The 10111-nt window shown below is 62.2% G+C and overlaps 5 protein-coding genes across 5 annotated transcripts; 3 read left to right on the forward strand and 2 right to left on the reverse strand.

Annotated features, from left to right (window-relative positions):
• Nucleotides 1-545: 545 nt before the first annotated feature.
• On the forward strand, nt 546-1798 carry SPRG_05119 (hypothetical protein; the record flags this gene model as incomplete). The annotated part of the gene is made up of 3 exons (XM_012343723.1): nt 546-884; nt 927-1325; nt 1367-1798. Exons 1-3 carry the CDS (start codon nt 564-566, stop codon nt 1796-1798), a joined length of 1152 nt encoding a protein of 383 aa, XP_012199113.1. The 5' UTR covers nt 546-563.
• Nucleotides 1799-2591: 793 nt separating this feature from the next.
• SPRG_05120 (hypothetical protein) lies at nt 2592-2981 on the forward strand (the record flags this gene model as incomplete). Its single annotated transcript, XM_012343724.1, has 1 exon — nt 2592-2981. One exon carries the CDS (start codon nt 2592-2594, stop codon nt 2928-2930), a length of 339 nt encoding a protein of 112 aa, XP_012199114.1. The 3' UTR covers nt 2931-2981.
• Nucleotides 2982-3176: 195 nt separating this feature from the next.
• SPRG_05121 (hypothetical protein) lies at nt 3177-3462 on the reverse strand (the record flags this gene model as incomplete). Its single annotated transcript, XM_012343725.1, has 2 exons — nt 3177-3214; nt 3275-3462. Coding segments are annotated over 2 exons (226 nt in total), but the record flags the coding sequence as incomplete, so codon positions are not given.
• Nucleotides 3463-4324: 862 nt separating this feature from the next.
• SPRG_05122 (hypothetical protein) lies at nt 4325-4663 on the forward strand (the record flags this gene model as incomplete). Its single annotated transcript, XM_012343726.1, has 1 exon — nt 4325-4663. The coding sequence occupies one exon, from the start codon at nt 4325-4327 to the stop codon at nt 4661-4663; it is 339 nt and encodes a 112-aa protein (XP_012199116.1).
• A 152-nt stretch (nt 4664-4815) lies between these two features.
• SPRG_05123 (hypothetical protein) lies at nt 4816-9287 on the reverse strand (the record flags this gene model as incomplete). Its single annotated transcript, XM_012343727.1, has 6 exons — nt 4816-5123; nt 5170-5277; nt 5328-5843; nt 5892-6880; nt 6932-8506; nt 8594-9287. 6 exons carry the CDS (start codon nt 9285-9287, stop codon nt 4875-4877), a joined length of 4131 nt encoding a protein of 1376 aa, XP_012199117.1. The 3' UTR covers nt 4816-4874.
• Nucleotides 9288-10111: the final 824 nt, after the last annotated feature.

A 10111-nucleotide genomic window follows, 5' to 3' on the forward strand; every position in this document is an offset into this window, starting at 1 on the left:
ACGTGGTCTGCAGATGCACGGCGGCATCGATCAGCGCCGTGCTCTTCGTCGTGCCTTTGCGACTGCTGATGGCGTCGAGGCCGTGCGAGTAGTGCTGCGCATATCGCTTGATATGGCGCTCGACGCGACGGGCGTAGGCCGCCTCGTCCATCGTACCTTCTCGCTCAAGGACGTCGGCCGAGACGGGCTGCACGGCGCAGCCGTCGTCGACGCTGCAGTAGCGATGAGCGCTACGCACTGGCGGTCGTCGCAGAGGATATACTACCTGTGCTCGGACGATGAAGACCTGCGCAGCGCGTCGAGGGCGGCGTGGCACTTCCATGCTGCGTGCGCGAGCAGCGGCGGCTTCTTCGCCGTCGGCCCCGTGTAGCGCTTGAGCGCAGCTTGGCGCGCTGAGTCCAGGACCTTCTGCACGTGGACCTCCATACCCCGGAGGCCGTCTTGTGGTACACGCTGCCGCGTCATGGCGTAACTCCTCGCTTGGTCCCGAAACAGTGTGTCGAAACAGAAACAGGATTTCGATTGCGCATGACCATATCCGGATAAAGCAGGCCGATTGGGACATGGAAGAAGCGCTGCTGGCCCAGGCCGCCGAGCGGGTGGCGGCGCAGGACTACGCGGCAGCGCGTGGCGTCGCCGAGGAGGCGGTCCATCGTATCTGGGACCGGCTGCATCTGGGCAAGTGGAGCGAGGTCGACGTCGTGTGGCGGCAGCGCTTTGCGCGCGCGTGCCACCTCCTCGCGCAGGTCCAGGCCGCCACGTCCGACGCGCCGACCGCGATCCGCACCCTTGACACGGGCCTCCTCATGGCTGGACCGTACGGCCACGACTTGCACGCTATGATGGAGTCGCTCATCGAGACGCTGCCACGTGACGAGACCCTCGTACGCGAACTCCTCAGTACCCGAAGCTCAAAATCGGTGTAGGTCGAGCAGGATGCACCAAAGCGGCAGTGCGTTCGGTCGCGCGAGCACGTAGCGCTCTACCCGCTCCCAGCACAGGCTACGATCATTGAATGCATCTCTCCGCCATCGATGACCGTGTTCCGCGAACGCTACATGCGGCCGCACCGGCCGGTCGTCATCCGAGGCGCCATGGACCATTGGCCTGCCATGGGTCTCGACGGCGCTCAACGGGGCTGGTCCAACTTGCAGTACCTCAAGCGCGTTGCGGGCATGCGCACCGTGCCCATCGAGATCGGCTCGAGCTACTTGGAAGACGACTGGTCCCAGACACTCATGCCGCTGAGCCAGTTCATCGACGAGCACATCACCACACCTGGCGCCAACACGGGCTACTTGGCGCAGCACGCTCTCTTCGAGCAGGTATCCTCCATGCTGGTGACGAGGTAATAGAATCCGTGTAGATCCCTCCGCTGCGCCGGGACATCTGTGTCCCAGACTACTGCGCGCTCCCAGCGTCGGACGATGACGACGAGGACGATGACGACGAGGTTGTCGTGAACGCTTGGTTCGGACCGGCCAACACTATTTCGCCGTTGCATTTTGACCCGGCGCACAACCTGCTGTGTCAAGTCGTCGGGCGCAAGTACCTACGCCTGTATACGCCGGACGCGCAGCTCTACGCGGTCGAGGGCCTCCTCTCCAACACGTCGCAGGTCAAGGTCGAGAACGTCGACGCCGACGCGTTTCCAGCGTTTCTACATGTGCCGTACCTCGAGTGCACGCTGCACCCGGGCGACATGCTCTATCTGCCGCCCCGCTTCTGGCACTTTGTGCAATCGCTCGACGTGAGCTTCTCTGTGAGCTGTTGGTTCGCGCGGCCCACGTCCCCATAACCTGGTAAATTGCTGTCGTTGCTACTGCGTGTACGTCTACTATAGCACAGTGGCACGAGGCGTGGAGAGCTGCGTTCCGTTGGTTCGGATTTCCGACTTGAAAAGCAACTGCAATGTTGACGAGGACTGCAGCGCAGTGAAAATTTATCGTGGGTACGAAACGACTGAACTTGTCTCGCTCGATCCTGCTACTGTGTCATGTACTCGCAACCAAGAGAATCTTTTGGGTGTCGGCTCGCATCTTGCCCGCGCGGCAAGGCCACTGAGGGCAGAAGCCCTCCCATGATCGGGGCCAATTAAATCATCCACAGTTGCATTGCACGTGGTCATCTCGTCGGCAAGAATGCACCTTCATCGCAGCGAAACGGCGCTAGCCCAAGTCCACCTTGAGCAGCTTTCGCAAAGGCGCGCGATTCACGAGCGCTCCATTGCATGTGCGGGTCAAAAGCTGGGCGTTCAGGGGCTAAGTGGTACTATCACTGTACGGATTGTGGCATTACTCACTGGTCCCTACTGGACTGGGGGGTAAACGTTGCCGTTCGCTTACGTGAGCACACGTGATCTGACGGTTCTACTGCAATGGCTAATAAACTCACTTGCAACAAGCGCAACCACAGTGTTATGGCGTCCAGTGGAAGCTGAAGCGTCATCGGCATGCGCTCATCTTACGTGTAGGTGCCTTTTAGAGGCGCCGCCGTGCACTCGGATACTGCATGCGACCGTTCTTCGCGGCTCCAACGTTCGACGTACCACGGCGCATAACGGTCCGCTTGCATTTCCGATTTCTTCGCGCATGGAGCAGAGGTGCAAGTACGCGTACAAGGCCTGCTTCGAGCCTCGGACGCGCAAGCGCAACGGCTCGCTGCACAACTTTTGCGTCTACCACCGCCAGAAAGCCAACATCATCCAGAAAAAACACATCTCCAAGCGCATCCGAACAAATGCGCTGCCCGAGCCCGTTCCGTTTGCGGCCGCCGACGCCGCCGACAGCGCAAGCTACGACGCATGGCCCATCCTACTGTCGCTGCTCTTGGACGGCCCCAGCCGCCTCGACCCGATCGCATTCGATGCAGCGGGCCCCACCGCGATCGACGCCGAGCTCGTCGCGCTCCTTGTCGACCTCGTGCCATAGACGTACCGTATCGTTGTTCCAAATGAATCCACTATACTTTAACCACTACCAGCTACTTCTGCCACTTTCAAGCAGTGATGACTGCAGGGTAGAGACCACCGCCGAGGCAAGCTGCTCGGTTGCGTGAAAATACGCGGGCGTTGTGCAACCCACCACCAGGGAGAAGTAGAAGCCTGTTTTCATCGTCCCGCAACGAGATTGCTGTATATGACGGAGCTTGATGTATTAATAGTACGAATGGATTGACTAGAGGGATAAGAGGACCTGGATCGTCTCGAGGTCGACTGTTGGCCACGGCGTGTCCTCGAAGCGAAGCGGCTCGAGCGCTAGAGAGTCGCTGGGACGAGTCGGCGGCGAGAGATCGGGTAGTGGCGTGAACGACGACGTCCGCTTCAGGACGTGCTTGCGGTGCGATGTATTGGCCTTGAAGCGGTGGAAGGCGCAGAGCTTGTGGAGGTCGCCGTTGCGCTTCCGGTCGCGGACGTTGTAGCACGTCTTGTACGAGTAGTGGCACAGGCACGACGGGTCCATCTCGAATCGGAAACTGCTGCGTCTCTCCTTTCGCTCCCGAGTAGCTTCTCGATGGGTTCAGATAGCAGCTGATGCAGCGTCGTCGGTCAGCGTGCGTGAGCCGCCGCGTTTAACAACTACCACTACACCGTACTTAGCATCGCAACAGCCGTCACCCTCGCCCACGGTCCGTTCATGGTGCACGTCAAAGAGAGCTTCTTGGACGTTCAAGTCGTTGAACGCGTCGCAACCGACACGATGATGACAACTTGTAATCATCCGCTGGGCATTCTGTCGTCGGCTCGGTTCTTGCCGACGATGGGTGGTCCACCAATCTCGCCCGAACAGCAGCGAAGGCGCAAGGGTTTCGAACTGCTTTGGGCGTGAAGTAGTATCTCCGGAACAAACGTAGCACAGCATACCACCTACGCCATGATGTCACCTGACGATGCCCTTCCGCCGCCACCCTCGACGATCTACGGTGGACTTGAGGAGAAAGCTCCGTGGGTGTCCATGAAGCGCAAGAGGCATGAGAACCATCGAGTGTACGTTGGGGGTAAGCGTTGCGCAATCTCCGGACTAGACCGGCTCGAGAGGCTCTCGCTACATCACCCGCCGGTCCCGCGACCAGGTAGTACTGGACACTAAATAGCACGAGCGTCTCGACCGAGTCCAAACATGCTGCTTGATTGGGACCGGGTGACAATCCATCTCTGGGAACATATGCTTGGAGTGGACTCGAGGCCGCCGTGATCAAGGTCGTGCGGCAGTTATTCGCTCGGGCGGGTGACGGAGGCAACCTCGTAGCATGACTGGACGCCGATCGAACGGTTCGACGTACCACGGCGCATAACGGTCCGCTTGCATTTCCGATTTCTTCGCGCATGGAGCAGAGGTGCAAGTACGCGTACAAGGCTTGCTTCGAGCCTCGGACGCGCAAGCGCAACGGGTCGCTGCACAACTTCTGCGTCTACCACCGCCAGAAAGCCAACATCATCCAGAAGAAACACATCTCCAAGCGCATCCGAACAAATGCGCTGCCCGAGCCCGTTCCGTTTGCGGCCGCCGACGCCGCCGACAGCGCAAGCTACGACGCTTGGCCCACACTACTGTCACTGCTCTTGGACGGCCCGATCCGCCTCGACCCGATTGCATTCGACGCAGGGGGCCCCACCGCGATCGACGCCGAGCTCGTCGCGCTACTTGTCGACCTCGTGCCGTAGACGCGTCGTCGTAGCAAGTGAATAAACCATGCTAGTACATTTCTACGACAACGACGGCTGCTACTGCAATTGCAACTGCTGCTGCGACAACGACTCGGACGACTGCAGGTGGCTCTGGCGGCCTGGGCGGCTTAGGATGACTCGTCCAGAGAGGCGGGCGTTTCCGCCGCAGCGTTTTAAAACCCACAAATGCAGTTCTGAGATGGGGTTGTTAGTGCGGTAGCTGGGCTTCGGCAGCTAGGATCTCGGCGCGGACGACGTCGGAGGTCGTGACGCGGTTCAACCAGAGCGAGTGCGTCGTGCACACGTCGCTCTGCTCGGCGCGGATCTCGGCCGCGAGCTCGTTGAGCGTCGCCGACGACTCGCTGAGCTTGTGTTGCTCGGCCACGTAGAGGCCAATCATCGCCTTGAGCGCCTCCATGCGCGCCTGTACTTGCTCGAGCTTGGGACACACGACCATCTACGCATGGATGTGTCACGACACCCTCGAGGCAAGCAGCAGCGACCTCGCGATGGGCCAAACACTCTTCGAGGCACAGCTGGAGGTTCTGGAGGAGCGGCGCGCCCGTCGCCTGGAAGGCAAGAAGGTCTCCCATCACGGTTTCCTCCGTTGTCTAGCCACACAACAGTCGTCGTTGGTGGTCCGAGACATATCGTGATATACCAGGAGGGCGAGATGGTCGCGGAGACGCGCGAGCTCGGCGTCGGACGCGGCGACCTGGCGCCGGCGCGCTTGCGTGGCCACGTCCACGCGCTCGAGCACCGCGACGTGGTAGTCGAGCGTCTTTTCGTTGAGCCACGAAAAGCTATTGTCCCAAGAGAACGTGAGCGTCCCGGGCGCGTCGACGGGGAAGGTGCCGCTGAGTTTCTCGACGCGGTCCAGCGGCTGCACCTCGCGCGCGCCGTCGTCGCTGACAAAGCGCAGTGAAAAGTCCACGTCGCCGCCGACCTCGTCGATGCGGAAGGTCCAGTCGACGACCGTGCCGACGGTGCAAACGACGGGCAGCGAGAAGCTGGCGCCGGCCTTGACGACGACGCCGCTCTTGAAGATGAGACCGGGCTCCATCACGTCGGACGCGATGGCTGCGACGTCGGGCGCCGGCAGCGACACGCGCTTCTCGAGCGCCGCCTGGACCTCTTCGTGGCGGGCGAACTGCGCCCGCGCCGACTCGAGCCACGCCTAGAGTCATCTCAAGACACGCGTCGCAAGTCGAAGAAGAGGTCGTACATTGGCGGCGGCGGTCAGCGACGCCATCTGCTGGGCGTGCCACGCCTGGCGCTGGGCGACCGCGTCCCGCTCTTCGTCCACGACACGCTGAAGGTCTTCGAGGACCGTGACGTGCTTGGGCTGCTTGAGCGCCGCGAGCTGCTGCAGCTTCTCGGTCAGCGTCTCTTGCAAGCTGGCAATCGTGCTCTCGTGCGCGAGCACTTTGGCCGTCAGGATCTCAATGTCCGACGAAGCAGGCATCGAAGCAGCCCGCGGGATGGACGGCGGACCAAACGACGGTAGCGGCGCCGGCGGCGGAGGCAGCGCCGTAGCTGTCGAAACTGGCGCGACCTCGATCGAGAGCGGCTGGGCTTCGTCAACGAGCGCCGCCTGTCCATCGAGCGTTGCCTCGAGCTGCGAGATTCGGCTGGTGAGCGCTGCGACGCGGTCCTTCTCAGCGTGCAATGTGGCCTGGAGGCCAAGGATCTCGTCGGCGTGCAAAGCTTCCAAGGCTTCTGTCGCGCGACGCAGGTCGTCCGCTTCCGTGGCCTTGTGCAGCGCCGCCTTGGTGCCGTCTGGAACGTCGAGTGCCTTCTTGGCCTCTTGCTGCAGCGCATAGTCGCGGTGGATGAGTTCGATGCGCTCGTCGTAGGCAGCGGCCTGCGACGAGAGCTTGGTTTCAAGCGCCACTTTGCCGATTTTGGCCTCGGCGAGGATGGCGTCACGCGTGCCGACGGCGGCGGCAATCGCTGCGTCCTTGGCGGCAAGGGTCACTGCGTGGTTGGCTTCGGCTGCCTCAAGCGCCTGCTGCAGCTCACGCATCTGTTCTCGCAGCGAGCTAATGAGCTTGTCCTTCTCTGCGACAACGGCCTCGGCCAAGTCCAGCTGAGCCGCTGACGCAGCGACCTCGCAGCGCAAGCCCTCCATATCCGCCTCCTTGGCCTCCAAGGCGGCTTGCGCGTACGCCGCTTGCTCGACCGCTGCGGCAAGATCGTCGAGACTCATCATCCCTACATGCATCCGACATGAAGCGTTGCGGATAAATGGTGGCGGTGACGCACGCGTGGTCATTTCTTCGACGGCCATGTGCGCCGCCTCGACGTGCTGCTGCTGGTCGCGCAGCTGGGCTTCGAGGTCCGCGACGCGGGCACTCAATGCCTCGTTTGCATTGCGCATCGGGTTGAGGAGCGCCGTGCGTCTCTCTGCTTTCTTGAGCGCCGCGGCCGCCCGCGTCTTGTACTGGTCAAAGGCTGCCTGGAGCGTCTGCAAGTTCGTCGCGTCGCCGGCCACCACTTGGCTCAGCACCACGTCGCACTTTTCGCGCAAGTCCGACTGCCAGTTGTGCAAGAGCTTGGTCACGGCGGCCTTCTCGAGACGCCAGTCGGCCCCGGCTGCCTGCGCCTGCGCCTTCAGCTGCGACAGCTGCGTGTCGAGACCGCGCTGGCGCTCGGCAAGCTGAGCACAGGTCGTATCCCGCGCAGTGAGCTCGGCGCGAACGCTGTCAATTTCACTGCGGAGTTGCGTCTGGGCTGCGTCGGCACGCTGAAGCTCCAGCGTCACAGCCTGCTCGTTTGTTTGATGCGTGTCGACTTGGCGTTGCAGCGACGCTATCGACGAGGTTGTTTCGTGGAGCTCGTTCCGCGCGGCTTGGAGCTGCAGCTGCAGCGCCGCTTCGCTGGCGCTCCGAGCGGATTGCGTTGCGAGCGCCGTGCTCAGCTGGGCGCGGGCCTCGGCCAACTCGGCTTTTACGTCCGTCGATGTTACTTGGAGCGCGTCGGCTTGCTGCTGCAGGGAATCCGCCTTCGCCGAGGCGTCGCGGAGATCCACGCGCGCTGCTTCGAGCTCAGTTTGGAGTGTTTTCTGTGCTGTCACCGCAGCGTCTCGCTGAGCGCAGACGTCGATGAGCTGCTCTTCCGTGTCGGCAGCTTGCTTCGTCATAGCAGCTTCCAGCGTTGCAGCCCGCGCTTCCGACGTGCTCTGGAGCGACACTGCGCTCTGGACGGCGGCGCGAAGCTCGTCGTTCTCGGCACGGAGCGTCGCCGCAGCGTTCTCGCCAGCGTTGGCTTCATGGAGGCGCGTTTGCAGCTCCGCGTTGGTCGCTTCGAGCGACTGCACTTTTGCCTGCAGCTCGGTCACATGCTCCAGCGCGGCCGATAGCGCATGGCGCAGCGAGTCGTCAGCTTCGGGAGGATCGACCTCGTTAACGCGGGGGCTTGGGTCGCTCGCCGTTGCAGCCAGCGCGGCTTCGAGGTCCGAGATGCGAGTCTCTTTCGCAACCAAAACCTCGTGGGCAAATGCCAGCTTTGCCGTGGCATCGTTTTGCTCACGCCGCGCCTCGTCCAGCGCCGCCTGCAATGACGCGAGCGATGACGTCATGGCCAAGAGCTCGTGCTCCGCGCCGTGCTGTGATTGGCGCTCGGACGCTGCTTCGGACGCGAGCACTGCAGCTTGCTCGTCCAACTGCTGGCGCCACGAAGCTTCGGCGGCGGCGGCCGTTGCTTGCAGCGAGACGAGGTCATCGCGCAGAGCTTGGAGAGCGACTTTGTGGGCGTGCGCTTCGTCGCGTGCCGTGTCTTCTCTGGCGCGGAGCTCACTCGTGAGCGCCTCAAGTTCAGCTCGGGCAGCGTCGCGCTCCACTACCAGCGTTTCGCAGCGCGCTGCTACAGTGCTATATGCGGCAGCGTGCGCCAGCTCTAGCTCCCGCATAGCAGCAGCGTGTGTACTCTCGTTGGCTGCCACGCGTGCGCTGAGGTCTTCACGCTCTGCGTCCGCGGCCTCGAGTGTATCGTCGAGCTTCTGCTTGTACGCTTCGACCGCTGCGACTTGCGCATCGAGTTGGGCCCGAAGAGCGCCAATGTCGAGCGCGTACTTGGCCTGCTCCTGCTCGACGGCGCTGGCAACATGCGCTGCAACGTCAACCTCTGGCGCCGACGTCCCATGGCCTGAGATCTGCTCCAAGGCCGCGATGATGTCCAAGTCGACGGTCACGGCCTCGCCCAATTGGTCGTGGACCCACGTGTGGATGCGCTCGAGAGCGTCGACGCCCGTGCGGACGTGCGACGCGGACGTGGCCAGCGCGTTGGCGGGACCCATGGCCTGCTTCGCCTTCATCTCGTCGCTCTTCTTGTCGAGCATGTTGGCCACCTGCACAAGGTGTCGGATCGTCGACGACATGTGCATCGAGGACATCGCGCCGCTTCGAGGCGCCTTTGCCGCGAGTTGCGTCTGCTGGAGCTGCAAAAGATCGGCGGCTTGCAGTAGCTGGTCGACCGAGAGGAGCATGGCCGCCGACGCCTGCGTTCCGTTTCTCAACGCTGCGTCTTCAGCGCGCTTGCGCAGCTTCTCGGCCGTCGCGCGGACTTGGGCGCTCAAGCGGTCGACGTCGGGCGGACCGCCACTGCGCGGGGCGACCTCCATGCTGCGGAAACAAAAAAGTGAGGTGGGTGCATCTGATTGGTCAAAAATCAGTCGACCAATCGCCTTTCGTGACACGACAATATTGCGTTTCATTGGTGGATTTAGAAACCCGGATAAGGATCCACCAAATCCGGATAACACTGTCCTACGCTCGCAGACGAGGTGGCACTCAAGGCACTAGGAAGCACCCATGGGTGCCCCGGAATCAGGCGTCACGGGCGAAGGCTTTGGGCGGGGAGTGCAGCTGGGCGTGCTGTAGTAGCACCCTGGCAAGACGCGCGTAGCAGTCTGCTTGCGCTCGCCATGAGAAACGGACACGACCGGCCTGGTAATGCGTTACTGCGGCGTCCTCTGCGACGCCCAGCTACCGGTACGCAGCAGGCGCCATGGCAAGCGTGTGCAGAGCCTTGCACTCGAGGCGATAGCTCGAGGCGATCCATCGTCGTCGCCCGCGCATGGACTCGGGGCTCATAGCCGCGCCGTTACGACGGTGGTACAATTCACAAGAGACACGGGAGTGGAATGGCTGCCGCATGGCGCCACGTCGTCCCCTCGGTGCTGGACGCCGCCGTTCGTGGCCAAGTGGTTTTTGGCTCTCAACCGAGTACTTATCGTCGCTGCGACCTTGCATTGCCCGATCTTCGGATCTGACAACCACGTCGTCGATGCGCACCGCGACGCAGTACACGATCGAACTTGTGGCTGAGGGCCAATTTTTTTCGTGCCATCGGAGCAAGCTCAACGATCGTGCCCAAGCAACTGACGCAGCGCCAATATATCGAGATGCTCCCAGCTACGACGAGCCAAACAGCCTTGCAGCGAAT

Source organism: Saprolegnia parasitica (genome assembly GCF_000151545.1).
Source record: "Saprolegnia parasitica CBS 223.65 unplaced genomic scaffold supercont2.15, whole genome shotgun sequence".
Lineage (NCBI taxonomy): Eukaryota > Oomycota > Saprolegniomycetes > Saprolegniales > Saprolegniaceae > Saprolegnia > Saprolegnia parasitica.